The sequence below is a fragment of the Sus scrofa genome, chromosome 10 (genome assembly GCF_054392235.1).
Source record: "Sus scrofa isolate SSC_HxYL_T2T_F1_AM1 chromosome 10, Sscrofa_HxYL_maternal_Yorkshire_Landrace_v2.0, whole genome shotgun sequence".
In the NCBI taxonomy this organism is placed as follows: domain Eukaryota; kingdom Metazoa; phylum Chordata; class Mammalia; order Artiodactyla; family Suidae; genus Sus; species Sus scrofa.
This window is the reverse complement of record NC_139392.1, coordinates 71,863,939-71,882,266: the sequence shown is the minus strand read 5'-3', so window position 1 is coordinate 71,882,266 and position 18,328 is coordinate 71,863,939. Positions and strand designations below refer to the sequence as shown.

The 18,328-nt window shown below is 44.3% G+C and overlaps 1 protein-coding gene across 39 annotated transcripts in view; it reads right to left on the bottom strand.

The window, feature by feature from the left end:
• RSU1 (Ras suppressor protein 1) overlaps nucleotides 1-18,328 on the bottom strand; it is an 883,461-nt gene that overhangs the window by 763,526 nt on the left and 101,607 nt on the right. For 38 of the 39 annotated variants that reach the window (XR_014817908.1, XR_014817911.1, XR_014817897.1 and 35 more), the window contains one exon: nucleotides 7,551-7,683. The exons of the other annotated variant lie outside the window; for it this stretch is intronic. Coding sequence is in view for 3 of the 38 variants with exons in the window: in XM_021064827.2 (XP_020920486.1) it covers nucleotides 7,551-7,683 (133 nt within the window). In the remaining 35 variants the exon portion in view is untranslated. The remainder of the gene's footprint in view (nucleotides 1-7,550; nucleotides 7,684-18,328) is intronic. 39 annotated transcript variants of the gene reach the window in all.

The window sequence follows — 18,328 nt, the reverse complement described above, 5'->3', positions numbered from 1 at the left end:
CCACTTACTAATTTATCTCTCAAATAAAAACAGCAAAGGCAGGCAATAACTCATCCGAGCTGGACAGGGAGCATCAAGCCCTGAACTTGAAGACGGCTGGGAGTTAATAAAGGTTATCAATATCTAGAAAGACTGATACCCTGTCTTTGAGGAGGTCAATATTCAATAGTTCAATGTGATTATTTCAAAAGGGTATCATCAGAAAATGAGACTCAAAAGAGCTCCTCTGGAAGAGGAGGTAACCTGACACTTTTCCTTTCAGAGTGCAGATGGAGTCGAGACTGTGTTTATTTTCCCTCTGTCAGGAGGGACAAATTATCTATATTCTGTTTACCTTAAATTGATACCGAAATACATCACGCGTCCAGGGCAGCTGCACAAGACAGGCTGAAGACTCGCTTGAGAGTGAACACGAGGAAGGGGGAGATAAACGGAGGAAGACAGAGACCTGACTGTTCTCTTTACCGTCACATGCAAAAGCCTTCTGTAGTGTGAGCTTCCAAATGAACATCACTCGTCTTTCTCTAATGGAGCAGTTGGGTGCTTTTCCCATTTGCCCTTCTAAATTTATCCACAAATTCAAAAAAAAAATCAGTGGTAACAAACCTGACTAGCGTTCATGAGGATGCAGGTTCGATCTCTGGCCTTGCTCGGTGGGATAAAGATCCAGCGTTGCTGGGAGCTGCGGTATGGATCTTGGATGTGGCGCAGATCCCACGTGGCTGTGGCTGTGGCTTCGGCTGTGGTGTAGGCCAGCAGATGCAGATCCAGTTCGACCCCTAGCCTGGGAACTTCCGTGTGCCGCATGTATGTGCACTCCCCACCCCCCGCTGCCAAAAAAAATTCATCCGCCACTCTTTAATGACAACTGCCCTAGCCACTGAATAAAATGCCGGGAGACCCATTGCGCTCGAGCACAGTGGTCAAACCCGAGCCTCCAGAGCTCCGCTCAGCACATCCTGCTGAGGCCCGAGCACGTTAAAGGACCAGAGAATGGAGATGGAGACGTAAGGAAGCCTTTCCCCAGTCTGCGTCAGGACCTGAAGCATGTCAGAGAGACAGGCATTCCAGAAAACAGCAGTGAAGAGTTTCCAAGGGACCTTCGGGAATCCTAGCACAGCCCCCCGCAGCTGGTTTTCAAACCCTGGCCGAGTTTACCTTTGACCTCTACAGAGCTTTAGGGGTGAAGGTCCCCTACTGCAACCCCACAAGATTCCAGGTCCACGGAAAATGTCCGATGGAAAGCACTGTCCACTTAAAAACCTGCTTTGCATGAGCTACCAAATTCTAGAAAAGTAAAGCTTCGAAAGGCAGGCAAAAAGTTGATGTACTGAAGAAATGATGAAGATGAGGTAAGAAAAAGGAAAACCACTCATGACTGAGATACACCTGAGTAACTGTTCTAAACAAGTTATAACGCTGAAACACATTTGCTTTTCAATGTAAATTACATCAAGCAATCTATCAAAAAAGGTGGAAGAGAGAGAAAACCATTACCCACGTTTCCTCAAAGAGCCTGTTTTCCTCTTGTCCCCTTAAGACTAATTTACCAGGGCAACTGACTGCTCACGGCCACACAAAGAAAACAGGAGAGCAACAAAGTCACAGACCATTGTTGATATCACCAGGGTGTCCTGACTTAAGTCTAAGCAGTGGAATTAACAGTGGTCAATTTACGCTGGTAACATACTATCTGGAGAAAAAGGAACACTCTGTACTTCTCAGTATTTAAAATGACCATGAGGAGTTCCCGTTAGGGCTCATCAGGTTATGAACCCAACTAGTACCCATGAGAATGAGGGTTAGATGCTGCTTGCTCAGTGTGTTAAGGGTCCAGGCATTGCCATGAGCTATAGTGTAGGTTATAGACGTGGCTCGGATCCAGCATTCCTGTGACTATGGTGAAACTTGGACATCTGCAGCTCGGATTCAACCCCTACCCTGGGAACTCCCATATGTCGCAGGTAGGGCCCTAAAAAACAAATAAAACAAAAAAAAAAAAAACCATGAGATAAGGAGTAACACATCATACCACACAACATACTTTATGGGTTTCCCTTTCTCTTTGCTACTTCTTGGCAAGTTTCTTTTAATACAACACACTTCCATGCAAATATGTCCAGAGATGTCACGAGTTTGAATTATATTTTATGTTACGAAGGAAATGTCGTAATATGTTTATTAACTTAAAAAGAGAACCACCATATACGGATATAGCATCTATAAAGGAAATATAAATTACCAGGAGGACAATACATAGTCAACTTCTAAAAATACAAACAATCTTTATATTGAAAGCTTTAGGGAAAAACTGGTGCTTCATTTTCATGTCTACTATCACAAAATATTATGTTTCTTTGGCTTCCTCTGAGCTATTTTCAGAGAGAGTAATGAAAGAGAAAAGTCTTTGTCGTCTTGCATACCTATTGTCACCATGTAAAAAATTCACTAACTGCTAGCAAGGTGCTGGCAAATTAACCCTCCCTTCCAGCCTTCTGTGATATTTATAAAACCATCTGCTAGTTCTGTGCATCCATGTCCACTTCACCAGAAAAATAATAAGGTTTAGAGAGTTTTGTTGGGTAGGATTTCCTTCTGCAAAGGGCTGTTTTCAACATGGCTGGGATACCTATTAAGTTTGAAGTTCTTTGGCCTTTCAATAGACAGGGTAGAGCTATTATTTAGGGAGCTTCTAGGTCACTGAGTCAGCAGCCGTTTGAGGATAGAGTAGTTGTTTAATAAAACCCATTTACACCCTCTCTTGTCTCTAATAAGTTTGCCCAGGTGCCAACCAAAAGAAAACATTACTTCGTTTTAATTCTACGCATCAAACAGCTTGACAAACAATAAGCGGCAGATCAAAGTCTTTATTCCTCCTTACAAAGCAAACAGAAGGATTTATTTTGCTGGATTTCCAGGGAAGAAAACCTGCCCGGATTTTCCCCATCGACGCCCACCACACACCAAGCATTAAAAAGTTGCCGTGAAGTACCGTCAATGAGCATATGAACCTTTTCCAGTAAGACGAACACAAGACTGAAACACAACACAGAAAAGCCAGGGAGCGTGGCACCTTTCCCCGGAGAGACAAGAAAGTGGCAGGACAGGCAACGGGACGGGGAAGCTCCTTCTGAGTTATGCCAGCCTGGAAAGGAGGCTTTAGGACGAATGGCCAGGCGTTACAAATTGCAGCCTTCGTGAGGACGCCTGGCTTCCAAATGCAGCTTTCCACCGACGCATTTTCAGTTCGCATTTGTCAAACCTCCCCTTTTGTTAAGAGTTAACGTGTCAGCTTTTAAAATGGCTCGAGGTTTCCATCCACCTTCCTTGATGGAAATGTGCAAAGTGAGAGTTACTCCCTTTCACAAAGAATCTTGTCAAGGATCCTGACTCCCAGCTGACTTCTCCTCCCAGGGAGAGTTAAAAAAAAAAAAAAAAAAAAAAAAAAAACCTGCCTTCTGGAAACTTAACAAGTGGTGACTATCCTATCCTAATTCTGCTTCGCAGAAAGAGAAGTCACTTGGTGACAGCCTGGAAATGCTGCTAGGGTTTGATCCTCAACCTCCAGACTGAGCGAATTATTTTAACAGCAGGAACAAGTGACAAGGAAGGGGCAAGGCAATGACACCAGCCAATATGTTCCCTTTGCTGAGAGTCTGATAAAGGAACAAAGAGCCATCTCCATCTGAGGAATGATGAGGACGTGATAAACGCCCCAAATGTCCTGAAAGGAACAATCTCCTGCAGGATTCCACCTCACCAGCCCCGCCAGCCACACCTGTCCACTTCCCCTCCCACACCCGGTCACAGCCCCATTGGCCGAAAGCACCACGGAGTTTTTTAATTCTTCCTCAACCTTGACTTCACTCTTCTGTTTCAAACATCCGTGTCCCCTCTTGGAGTTGGTTAGAGTCTGGAAAGCAGATAATCTATCTTCTCTGCCTGTCGCTGCTCTAGACTCAGAAGGCCGCTCAGGATGTGCTTAGAACAGGAAGGTCACCTTGAATGCCGACCATGGACATGAAGGCAAATGAACCCTGCCGGTGAGTTCTTAATGCTCTTGTTTCATTGTAATGAGTCGACTGGTCAGGGAAAAAGGAAGCCGACTCACTGGTTTCTTAAGTGGCAAAACAAACAAACAAAAATGATGCTGTTATGACAGTCTAAAGATCAATATAAAAAAGGATTTTTTTCATTGGAAGGGATACATCTGACTTACATGAAAAGAGACAAGGAAGTAAAGATTAGAAAAGAGAGGTTTTAGGCTAAAAAAAACTAAGATACTGAAATGAGACATTTGCTTTGTTTCGAAAAAATATGAGTGGAACGAATAAACTGCCTCCTTGAAAGTCGTCACAAGGGTGGCTTTACAAAAATAGCCAAATATCTGCTAATTAGATTAACTTTTTCTCCCAGAGAGTTGAGAAGGATACTCAAAGTCCTTTAATAATGAAGTGGCTGCTTGCTCAAAGACATAAAAGAATTAAGCTGGGTTCTACTTACATGAGGATACAGTAACTTAAGTCTACTCAGAGAAAAGAGGACCTTAAACTGATTTTTTTTTTTTTTTCTTGTCTTTTGCCTTTTTAGGGCCATACCCTTGGCACACGGAGGTTCCCAGGCTAGGGGTCTAATTGGAGCTACCGCTGCTGGCCTACACCACAGCCACAGCAACGCCAGATCTGAGCCAAGTCTGTGATCTGTACGACAGCTCACGGTAACGCTGGATCCTTAACCCACTCAGCGAGGCCAAGGATCAAACCCGCAACCTCGTGGTTCCTAGTCGGCTTCGTTTCCACTGCACCACAACGGGAACTCCTTAAACTGAATTTTTTTTTTTTTTTTTTTTTAATCAGTGAAACATCATGGCGGCATTTTTGTACAAGTATTTTTTTTTTTTTTTAAGAGCTTGAGGTGGTGTCTTATTTAGTTACTAGTCCACATTTCTGGCTAGTATGTTTGATAAAGGAATGAAGATAACTAGTACAAGAGGACAGGTGGGCAGAAAGCTGTACTTCAGGAAGTGGTTAAGGATCCTTGGGAGAAAGAAGAGCATTTACTCTTAGGTCCCCAGGAGGTTAAGTCAAGTGCATGCTCCTGGCAGAGATTCACATAGACTCCTCTAAAAACAGCAAGCGAGGTACCAAGTGGTTCCCCTGGAAAGGGGACAATGGCTTTCCTCTGCTTACTCAAACTTTTTCATGTTGATTTAACCGGACAGATGATAATAACATAATTCTGAATGAGGAAATCAAACACAGAGAAAATAAGCCAGCAGTCACACTGCTTCGATTACTCTGACGCTCAAATCTAAGATGCTAATGATATAGATGAGAATACAGGTAGCAAATATGGCCCAGATGAAAATGTTGTGTCATAGATAACCTTTCATAGAACATACCAATCAACTCAATCAATGCCACACACCTCTCATTCATCCAGTATCTTAAGCCTGTTCAAACAAACAGAAATATTACGTTCATGGCATACAATGGTTTTTAATTGCCTCATGGCTCCGAGGTAATACAAAACCCATATATCCACAAGATAATCTTTTAAAATGAAATTCAAGTTAGAAGTATTTTCACATGCACCATATTCTAATTCCCTGTAAATTCTAAATTCACTATGGTAAACTCAAAAATCTGTCAACCAGAATCAGCAAGAGCATCTCCCCCTGTACTGGATTAATAGGAGCATCTGTATTTTTCTATAGTTATCATATACGATGGTTTTCTCTAACCACATCCTACAATCCAAGCTCTACATAGTCTCCCATTTACTAGCAAACACTTAAAGCCTTATCTAAAAACCCATGCAAGCAACAATCAACAATTTAAGAGACACCGAATGAACAAGAGACTGCTAATTCGCAATTATATTTTCACACGTTTTCATCATTAACCAAATTTTCAAGGCTGAGCTCTGTTTGTACTTTTTAAAAACTATGGATCTATAACCATTACACTTATCTATGTGGTTCATGAGACAATAACACCCATCTCACATGTCTCTTCAGGTAAGCCATTTTACTCTTCAGCTAAGTCTTAAGACATCATATAAATGTCACCGTATCATCTTAAAAGAAATCTAAGCCACGCTTTAAGCTGCATTCATATATGCGGATATGCTATCATTCTGGCCATTTGAGCCTATTTTACTTGAATACCGTTATTCTTTCAGAGCTCATCTCTGTGATCCTGTCTGATGGAAAAAGGACCATAAGCAGTCCCAGATACGTGACCAGGACCACAGCTGGCCATTCCCAGCTGGCTGATAGGGCAGTTAATATTGACTCACTTCCCCAACATGGATTCAGAAGCTGTGCTGAACTGGGAGCCGGGGAGGGGGGGGGGTGGTACATATTTCTGATACCAAAAACAGGGAGACTCCAAACTGAACGTGGATTTTCATGACCTCTTATCTTAGGTGTTCTCTAAAAGCTGGGTTGTTAAATTCTCAAAAGTTGGTACCAGATGCAAAAACAGACTCAATCTATGAATTCTTTCAAGTCTCTGGCTTTTGCTTAAAATTAGAGGTGCCTAGGAGATCCCTGTGTCGCGTTAAGGTCCCAGCATTGTCTCTGCTATGGCACGGGTTTGATCCCTAGCCAGGGAACTTCCCTAAGCTGTGGGCATACAAAAAAAAAAACACCCCAAAAACTAGACGTGTCTAGATTTCAGCATTAGGGGTCACAGGAGCATTGAGAAAAATGATCAGTTTGGAGGTTGGAGGTGGGATGAGGGGGAAAATACAGCCACCGTAGAGCAGATGGAGGTGGTAGAATTCCTTCCAACCTGGACACACTGAGGAAGGAAGCGGGGGGCGGGGGGGGGGGGGAGTTAGGTTTGGGGGCTGGCTCTCTGCAGGTGCCCTTGACCAGAAGTGAGAGCTTGAGAGATGCTAATGCTGTGACTTAAGCTAGCTGATTCCTCCTCCTCTTTTTCTGCCTTAGCTTTTCTCCTAGAAAGACTATTATCTCACTACAGTAAAAGCTTCTGGAGAATAGAAGGATGCTTGCCTAGTATTTTTTTTTTTTTTTTGGCCACACCCACAGTATATGGACATTCCAGGGCCAGGGATCAAACCCGCACCACAGCAGTAACCAGAGCCATGGGCAGTAACAGTGCTGGATCCTCAACCTGCTGAGCCACCAGGGAACTCTGCTTTCTCAGTCTTCCCTGATTTTATAAATAAACTGCTTCACAATTGTGTTCGTAACATTTGCTACTCTTCACATTCAAAGGCGAAAAAACTATGTTCTGATCTTAATCTGTCTGGTGAATTTCTTTTGTGTCATGCATATTCGGCCAATTTAACACCTTAAAAAATTTCTAAACAAAAGTGGTATAAATTCCCTTTGAAAATGTCAATTAAAAATTGTCTATAAATAACAGTGATGATTACTACTCGTGGTTATTAATAAAACATTTCTAAATGCTCTGAGCTAAATGCCACCAAGGACAAAATCACACGATAGTTTTTTTTTTAATGGCATAATTACAAATACTATAAAACCAGTCTCGTTTAGAAAATCATAGTCTACTTACTATTTGTAGGTCTCAGAACGGATATATTCAAAAACATGGGACACGCCAAGCTGGAATTGGTCAGCAATGGGGGTAACCCAGGGGTTGTTCTCTGCTTTGAATATCTGCTTCTGACCAGTTAAATCCAAGTTTCCTAAAAAAGAAATGGGGGTGTGTGAAAGGTGAAGGCCATCCAACCAACACAAATCAAATCTAAGAAGGGACTTCTGCCCAGTAATCACAGCACGACCCTAAGTATCTTCTGAGTCTTTTGATTTAAAAAAAATTTTTTTGATCCCAAGTCATCATTGGTATACAAGCCATGTCAGTGATCACACAGTGACCCAAGAAACTAAAAAAAGGAGAGGCATTCCCGTTGTGGCTCAGTGGTTAACGAACGTGACTAATATCCATGAGGACATGAGGACTCGAGTTCGACCTGGCCCCGCTCAGTGGGTTAGGGATCCGGCATTGCCACAAGCTGTGGTGTAGGTCGCAGACATGGCTCGGATCTGGCATTGCTTTGGCTGTGGCATAGGCCTGCAGCTGTAGCACCAATTCGACCCCTAGCCTGGGAACCTCTATATGCTGTGGGTACAGCCCCCCCCCCCCGCAAAAAAAAGAATCCCACTGTAGCAGCTCGGGTCTCTACAAAGGCAGAGGTTCAATCCCTGGCCTGGCACAGTGGGTTAAAGGATCTCACTGTGCTGCAAGCTGCAGCATAGGTCACAGATGTGGCTTGGATCCTGTGTGGCTGTGTAGAGGGTGCAGGTGTGCAACTGCAGCTCCGACTCGACCCCTAGCTTGGGAACTTCCATATGCCACAGGCGCAGTCAGAAAAAGCAAAAAAAAAAAAAAAAAAAAAAAAAAAAAAAGTCATTGTCAGACCCCTGGTCTACCATCCACAGTCTCCTGAACAAAGACACCCAATTGTTATTCTTCCCAGGACAGAACCAAAGTACATTTGTCCTGTTTTGAAATTCTAATGCTAATTTTGCCAAAACTGATAACTTCAGGAATAAGGAAAAACATTCTAGGATGAAAGCATTGCACAAAGCACATCATATTTCTAGCTGATCTGAGCTTTAGCAATGAAAATGTTTACTGGCAAGATGACAGTATTTCTTCTTAAAAGAACTGATACTTTGTGTCTATTTGTGTTATACAGGGGGATCTTGTTTTTACCATGGTTTCACTTTACTTGCTTCGCAGACACTGTATTTTTTTATTACAAAGTGAAGGTGTGTGGCAACCCTGCATCTGATTTTTCCAGCAGCACTGGCTCACCTCCTCCTCTGTGTCGCATTTTGGTAATTCTTATAATACTTCAAGCCTTTTCATTATCATGATGTTACGGTGATCAGTGATCTTTGATGTTACCACTGTAATTGTTTCAGCATTTTCTGGCAATAAAGTGTTTTTAAATTAAAGTGTGTACATTGCTTCTTTAGACACACCCAACGGACTACAACTACAGAGGAAGCCTAATTTTTATATACACTGGGAAACCAGCACACTCTCGTGACCTACGTTAGTGCGGTGGTTTGAAACCAAATCTCTAATATTGCTGAGGTGTGCCTGGATGAACTTGCAACTATTCAGAATACCTGAGAAAGAGGGACCAAAATAAGGGTGATTATAATTTCGTAAAACGCTTTCAAAGGAAACAGATATTACTAAATATTCAGAGCGAGTAATTCATCACGATCTTTCCAAAGCTCCTTAGAATCTGCTAGTGGTGAGTACAGAAATAAGCAGACACATTCCCCTCCAAAGACTATCAATATTGTCAATTTCCTCATCTTAATGGTTAAACATCATTAGTCAGATATTAAATCATTTGGGAAACTAACAGGCTTTATTCTCTAAATCATGACTCAAAAAACTGCTTGGGGTAAATGGAAATCCAAAGCTGCACATACTCTTGAGCTGAGTATCTTTGAGGGTTGTGACTTGGTTGGTAATGGACTGCCAGGTATATATTTCATTTTTATCTTTACTTGGAGAGGGGAGGGGGGATTTTAGCTTCCCCAGCATCAAATTGATGCTTTGTTGAAATCTCTATAATTCTTATTTCCTCATTTGCTATACTCTGTGTCCTTTCTTCCATATCATTCTCTCGTTACTTCTTTTTCTCCAATTTCCACTCTTCCAAAAAATGATCATAGCAATTTCCGGAAAAAGCCTTCCATTCGAAAACGAGTCTGAATCTGTGAAGTGTTGTGTTTTAAATGCACAGTGTGCTATGGTGTCCACTGTTCTTAGGAAGCATGATCACTGAGGGAAGGACTGGCCCACCAGGTGACAATATCCACGGGGCAGTGCAGCAATTCACTAAGAGCTAGGGGTGGAGGGAGCAGAGCTAAAAGCATCTCTTACAACATACACCTAATAAATAACTTCTGCTTACAGGACATCATCTTCCTGCCTCGAAGCCCTACCCACTGACATGAGCGTGGAATCAACTATGAAAACGATGAGGGAGATCTTTGGAAAAATCTCTGTCTTCTAAAAGGGGGAAGAAAAGGGAGGAGGCATGGAAAGCAGAAATGACATAAGGAAGCGAACCCATCCTGAGCAAAGGGGATCTCCCTGCATAAAGCGGTTCTGCTCTAAATAGCTTTCTTCTTCACCCCCCTAAAACAGTTATTTTAATGAAAAATACACTCTCAGTTTCTAATGGGTCAGGTTTATCTGTTGAACCAGTCGCCAGGGCTCCGCCATGCACACATTACCATGAAGTAGCTCAAAGGGATGGCTTTCCTTTTAACATCTGGTTCGGATGAGAATCACAGGAGTAGGTTTTTTTTTTTTTTTTAACTCAGTTTTTTTCCCCTGTAACTTTTTTCATTTTCTCAAGTTTTACTGAAGCATAGATTTATAATTCTGTGATCATTGCTGCTGTACAACAAAGAGATTCAGTTCTACATGTACACACACACCCACGCTTTTCAGATTCTTTTCCCATAGAGATGATCACAGAATATTGGGTAGAGTTCCCTGTGCTCTACAGCAGGTCCGTGTTGGCCAATCATTCCATAGACCACAGTGCCAATCCCAAATTACTATTATTACTATTATTGTTTTACTCCAGGAAAGAAGGGCAGGAAGAGGAAAAGAGGCGACTATATTTGGGGCACAGAGCAGTTCTCAGCACACTGTTATCTTAGGGCTCTGGGTCAACATGAGAGCAATATGGACCAGGGAAAGCATCTGGGAAGGACCCCAAGGACAAGCCTCCGCTATCCAAGCTTTGCCCAACTCAGCGCGATGAAGAAGATTCCCTTCCTTCCCAGGCTGCATCACCAACTCCCTTCCATGCAGGTCCAGGGTTTGTCCAATCAAACAAATGTACAGGTGAGGTATGAACAGGTTCTAATGGATCCTCCTTGAAATTAACATCCAGATGCCTATTTCTATGAGAAAGAGGAGCCTGTATTTGACTACCAACCACCTACAAACCCACTCTGGAAGGTATATGGGGCTCTGGTCCTCTTGGTAACTACCTCTGACGAAGCCTGAAGTCTTCGAGTGGTAATCCTCTGAAAATAATGTACTACAGTTCTGTGGTGCCTGGTTGCCCACGTGGCAGACAAACCTAGGGGAATATTGTCAAGAAAGGTCAGCTCTGTTCCCGGGGCCCTCTCGGCTGACGCCTCCAACCCCCCGAGATCTGTCAATCCCGAGCAACGTCTCTATTTAAGCGCTGTCAGTGGAGACAGAAGAAGCAGCGGGGAATGCTAATGACAGCTGCTAACTGGAGCGCAGGAAATGCAGGACGGGAGCTGGACACGCTCCCTGGGGGCCTGGGGAGGCGGGGAGGAGTCTTATACTGATGTCTGAAAGTTGGGGGTCCATGGAAATGACCAGAAGCTACTCACGAGCATTTTCATTTCTATCACTTGGAACTCATCTGTACATCCCAGCTGGGGAAGGGGGAGGGAAGAGGGATGCAGTTACCCTCCCCCGCCCCCATTTGTTTATGTGAGTACCCAACAAGCCTAAGTCGGATTTTTTTTTCTTTTCACAGCTGCATGAGTGGCATATGGAAGTTTCCGGGCTAGGTGTCCAATGAGCGCTACAGCTGCCTGCCTACACCACAGCCACAGCTACAATGGATCTTAAAGAGCATCTGTGACCTATGCCGCAGCTTGTGATAACAATGCTGGATCCTTAACCCACAGAGCTCAGCCAAGGACTGAACCCACATCTTCACAGAGACAACATCGGCTCTTTAACCCACTGAGCCACAGCAGGAACTCCCGAAATTAGATTTAATATTAAACGTCAGAGTCCCAGGTGCTTCAGAGACCTGCCAGAACTGGGAAGCCTAACAAAAAAAGGATTCAGGTCTACCAGGAAGAGGGGGTGGGGCGTGGGGGGCGGAGGGGACCAAACCACTGCTTTGTGGCTGATGCTGTGCTTTTTCTTAACGAAGAATCCCAAAAACCATGCCTTGGGTCTACAGCAAACCTTAAAGCATGCGGCTTATTCCAGATAACAGAGACGGAGGCTGCACAAGCCAAGCCCAGTGCAGACGTAGAGCCTGGCTTGGCGGGATCAGATGTGATGATTTTGTTTTGTGAGGTTATTGTCGCTGGAGGGGAAGACAGTGCCTGCTTCTATGAACAGCTGTAATCTCCCGGCCGGCTAGGTGTCTCTGGCTGGTTCACCTCACTCTGAATGCAGCGATTTCAGAAGAGGGTTCAGATAATCAGAGTAAAGCCTGGCCATTAGACTGTGTGAAAAGCTGACACCCCGCCGCCTGTTGGCCGTGCAACAAGTTACTCTGGCCTCCGCCGGGGGCTCATCCGTCAGCTGTCCGAGGTGGGTTCCCTTGCCCGTAATAACATGCGGGAAGCATCTCTCAGCCGCTGTCAGTCAGGCTGCAGGAGCCCTGACTTGCCGCACGCTTCACTGGGTCTAGTTAGGAGGCCCTCGCCCATCTCCTTGATTAGCAGCCTGCGCGGCGCTCCGGTGCTGTTCTAACAAGGATCAGGCGGCAGGATTAAGCACTGTGACAAAGAGGACCTAATAAGCTAGAAAGTGGTGCACCCTCAGACACGCTGGCTGGCTCCCAGATGCAGGTGCCCTCCGCCTGTTCTCCGGTGGGGAGGCCCAGGCCACGCGGGGAGCCAGCCGGCGCCGTGATTAGCGGTGACCCTCTGACCGGCCCGGTGATGCAGATCATCTGTCACTCCGAGGCTGCTTCTGCAATTGCAAATTGGATTTTCCATTTTATTACCTGCAAGAGGACCACATATGCCTCTTCCTAGAGCCTCCATCCAGGACAGTTGGCTCTGCCAGGCGACATTTATTTGATCAACGCTAAATCCTGCAAAACCATCATTGTCCTCGCTAGTTGAAAACAGGACTGGAGCAAGAGGGAGTTGTGACCTCTTTAATAAGCAGGCTTGTTTCCCCACATGAAAACTGGGCGTTTTCCTAATCACACTGTCAAGAATGCTTCCCCAGAACTCAAAATCCTGAAACATGCGACCAGTAAGAGTATTTATTGTCTATTAAGCAAACCAGGGGACCTGGGCAAATTTTTCACGTCATCAGAGCATCATTCTCTTCCTCCCTAACTCCCAAATACCACCAGCTGCTTTATAAAGTAATGCACTCTGAAAGCCAGGCTTCCTCACACATGAAAATCTAAGGCCAGAGTCTAACAAGGTAACACTAGCAAACCATGGCTAACTGGTGGGTCCATCATCAATAAACAGGATTTGCCCAAATTAATTTGCTGTTGAAGGGGTCTAATTGGGACATTATGACAGCTGAAAGATCACCTCTGCTCATCAGTGAATCCACGCACAGAAGCGAACCACAAATGGCTCCAACACACAACAAAAGCTACATTCAGGGCCACTCCCCAAATAAAGAGATATCCTGCATGTAAATCTCTAGTAACAGGCTGCTAATTATGGACGTGCAGGATAAAAGATGAAAGCAAGCAGGAGATGGAAGGTTTCTACTTTTTACACCTACTTAGCAACACACTTTACTGAATGGAAAAATAACTGTAAGACTTCTAAAATGATCCTCATATGGTACTAATAAGAGGTTTGAGGTAATAAAACACTGGAAGCAACCAGCATGTTCACCAACAGGGGAGAAGCAGCATAATGTATGCTACAGCCACACGATGAAATATTATTCGGTTATTAAAACAAATGAAACAGATTTGTATGTTTTGACCTAAAAAGAGGTCTATACTCTTAACTTGAAAAAATTAAGGGTACACAAAGTTTGCATTTTTGAAAAAAGTACAAAGGGAAGAAATCCCAGGAAGTTCCACTGTGGCTCAGTGGTAACGAACCCAACCAGCTTCCACAAGGACGCGGTTCGATCCCTGGTCTCGCTCAGTGGGTTAAGGATCCAGCGCTGCCGTGGGCTATAGTGTAGGTCACAGACATGGCTTTGATTTGGCGTTGCTGTGGCTGTAGCATAGGCCAGCAGCTAAGGCTCCGATTTGACCCCTAGCCTGGGAACTTCCATGTGCCTCGGGTGCGGCCCTAGAAAGACAAGAGAAAAAAAAAAAGAAAAAGACAGAAGGAAATCTCATATTACGTATATGAGAATATGTTTAAGTGAAAAAGAGAACGTGAAGGATACCTATGGAATTGTGAATATTTCCTCAAAGAGAGGAGACTAAGGTGGAAAAGGGATTTGATAAAGTAGAACAAAGGATAAACTATCCATTTACTTTTTTAAGAATTCCACATGATTACAAGTACGGATTATTTTTGTAATTAAATAAGCATAAGGTACATGGAAAGGAAATCATCAAAAACAATGCAAAATACATGATGGGGGGAGGAAGTGGGAGGGACGGGGAGTCTGGGGTTAGCGGATGCAAAGAGTCACATTTAGAACAGATAAACAATACAAGGGTTCTACTGTACAGCACAGGGAACCATATTCAATCTCCTGCAATAAACCATGATGGAAAACAAAATAAAACAAAGAATATATATATAAATTTTTTAAAAAGGAGTTCCCGTTGTGGCTCAGCAGTAACAAACTTGACTAGAATCCATAAGGACTTGCATTTGATCCGTGGCCTCGCTCAGTGAGCTGCAGTGTAGGCTGCAGATGTGGCTCAGATCTGGCATTGCCATGGCATAGGCCGGCAGCTACAGAACCAGTTCAACCCCTAGCCTGGGAACTTCCATGTGCCATGGGTGCAGCCCTAAAAAAGACAAAAAAAAAAAAAAAAATAGAATGGATAAACAATAATGTCCTACTGTATAGCACAGGGCACTATATCCAATCTCCTGTAATAAACTATGATGGAAATCAATATAAAAAAAGAATGTATGTGTGTGCATGACTGAGTCACTTTGCTATGTAGCAGAAACGGGCACAATATTTTAAATCAATTATACTTTAATAAAAAAAAATTTTTAATATATGATGGATGCTAATTAGTACAAAGGGAGTGCATCTTAAAACAGTAGCATTCTGCTGCAGAGAACACCAGGCTTTAAAGATGATTGTCTGCAAAGCCCTGCCTGGATTGAGAAGCGAGGTCTGAGGCCGATTCTTTTCCTGGGCATCATCAAGACCATCAAAGTGAGCTGGGATGTCTCATGACAGCTCTCAAATTTATTCTGTGGGGAATTCGAGGCCACACTGTCATTCTGGCAATTGTCTGCTTAGCCTTCTGGCATCACATTTTAAAACAGGCATTTTGTTCACTTCACAGAGACAATGAATGCATTGCTGCTTTGTGAAACCTACTAAAAGTGGGACTCTTCTGATCTAGTGGAGGGAAGAGTACAATTTAAATAAAAAGGATTTTTTTCTTTTTTTTTTTTTTTTTTTGAAAAAGCCAAACACCCTGCCAAACGGCTCCAACAAAAGCTGATTTATGTGTGCGCCGGTGCGAACGAGTCTGGAAGCCCTTTTAACCAATGAAGAAAAACATCATTTTACAGTTTCCCCCAGTGCCTTTCTTGGCCATTTGTTATCTGTGTTCCTGGGCGAGATGGACTAGAAGGGTGTCTTAGTCACTTGGAAATACAATTACCCAGCCACAGAGCAGTGGGCACCCCCAAAGCACACCATGACAGCCGCTTTATCCTGCAGGTTCCTTTCTATGACTGGTCAATAAACAATTCAAGTGGTCAACCTGGCATCTGTGTAAGATTTCCCCTCATTCTTCTCAATGTGGGAGGGCCTCTGACTCTCGCTTGCCACATTTCCCTTTGTTGTTTATGTAACATCAGCGAGAACAAAGGCCCAGTGGATCTGGCCAGAAGGCCTGACTCGGATCCCAAGCACCTTTCACTGGCTGTAAGTGGGACCAAATGACCCTAGGTGCATCCTGGTGTTTTCTGAGCTTCAGTTTCCTCATCTGCCCAGTGAGGAATAGCAGTGCCAACTGAGAGGTTTGGAGACAGGAGACCAGAATAAGATGGTTCTCTAACCTGGAAGCCACCACATAAATATAAAACACTCATTACTTTAGGTGAAATATGCCAAGGAGAGAAACGTGTCTATTGGAAAACAACTTGCCAAAAACAGAGGTTCATTCAGGGAATTCATAATCTTCTTGAATGGAATGCAAAATCAATCTACCTTTACGTGGGGGCCCTCTTCTGGGGAGAGGGCCCTTAGCCTAGCTCATAAGCTTCTCAAAAGCCTATGATCAGGGGTTTCCGCTGTGGCGCAATGGGACCGGCAGCATCTTAGGACTGCTGAGACACAGGTTCCGCGCCTAGCCTGGCACAGTGGGTTAAGGATCCAGCATTGCCACAGCTACAGCTTGGATCGCAACTTTAGCTCAACCTGATCCCTGGCCCAGGGAACTTCATATGCCATGAGGTGGCCAAAAAAGGAAAGAAAAAGTCTGTGATCAAAAGTAGATAAAATTTATAGAATCCCGTCACTCGATGGAAACAAATCTGACTAGCATCCATGAAGATGCAGGTTCAATCCCTGGCCTCACTCAGGGGGTTAAGGATCTGGTATTGCAGTGAGCTGCAGTGTAGGTTGCAGATGCAGCTTGGATCCCGTGTTGCTGCGGCTGTGGTGTAGGCCAGCAGCTACAGCTCTGATTGGACCCCTAGCCTGGGAACCTCCATATGCCACGGGTGCAGCCCTAAAAAGACAAAAAAAAAAAAAAAGAGTCGATAAAACTCAGCAACACCGATTTCCTTTCCTAGAAAGCTGAAGATTTCTAGGCAGCGGCTGTCTGCAGCACCCCACTGGGGTCAGGGGTCAGTTCCCGGAGGGAGGAGGGAACACACTGGGTCATCCTCGCCCTCACTCTCCTTCCATTCAAGCGGCTCAGTTCCAGCGGGAGGCTGAGATCAGGACAACCGTCCGACTGCCTGGGAGGTGGGAAATGTCAGCACACAGGGAGCCTCAGGTACCCTGGAGACCCCAAGGAGCGGACCCTGATTCATACGACATAAACTAAAAGAAAGGGCTGTTTCAAGAATACATGTCAGTAATCACAACATGGACAGGATCAATAAGCATATCACAAACCAGCCTTCACCAAAGTGATTTAAGTGGAACATATCCAAACAGGATGTCCCTCTTAAGGATAAACCCTTATTTCTGCTCATTTAGCACTTACTTCAAGTGTGATCTTAGACGCTTTCTGCAATTCCTGCCCTAGCAAGGTTTAATAGGAGCAGTCTTGCTTCAACTGCCTGGTGATCCTACAGACAAGACACTGTTGGTCTCTTCCTGGAAGGCCCGCTGGTCCCTGTTAATCCCAACAGCCCGAGGGACCTAGAATCACCGTGACACCCCCCTTGCCAGGATGTCTGTTCCACAGCACACGTGATAAGAGTTCCAACACCCTTTCCATAGCACTTGCCCTGTCAGCGTGAGATGAAGGGTAGGCAGAACTGGAAGAGTTAAAACTCTAGAAAGTAACCATTACATCTAAGAGACATGGTGCCTATCATTTAGGGGTTTTGGGGGGTTTTTTTGTTTTGTCTTTTTAGGGCTGTACGTGCAGCATGTGGAGGTTCCCAGGCTAGGGGTCGAACTGGAGCTGTAGCCACCGGCCTACACCACAGCCACAGCAATGCAGGATCCGAGCCACATCTGCAACCTACACCACAGCTCACGGCAACACCAGATCCTTAACCCACTGAGCAAGGTCAGGGATCAAACTGGCATCCTCATGGATAGTAATCAGGTTCATTACTGCTGAGCCACAACAGGAACTCCCTGTCATTTCCGTTTCGGAGAACAAAAGTGTGGGCTGACAGATGAGGAGACATCAAGTTTTATCTTCCTGACTTTAGAATGCATAACACATTCTAAACAAGGCAAATATTTAGGAATTGCCGTCGTGGCTCAGTGGTTAACGAACGAATCCAACTAGGAACCATGAGGTTGAGGGTTCGATCCCTGGCCTCGCTCAGTGGGTTAAGGATCTGGTATTGCCGTGAGCGGTGTAGGTTGCAGACATGGCTCAGATCTGATATTGCTTTGGTGTAGGCTGGCAGCTGTAGCTCCAGTTTGACCCCTAGCCTGGGAACCTCCATATGCCGCAGGTGCAGCCCTAGAATAGGCAAAAAGACAAATCAAATCAAATAAAAATAAAAATAAACAAGGCGCATATTCAGAAGGACCCTGGTTCCCAAAGTTGGTTTGGGGAATGGTTACTTTCCCTGCGCTGTTGGTTAGAGTACAAACTGGCACCTCTCCTCTGCAAGGTAATTTGGTAGTATCTACCAAGAGCTATAAAAGTGTTCATGCTGTTGGACCCAATAAGTCCACCCTTTGTAAAAAATGTATGCTAACCATACAGTCAGATATTCACT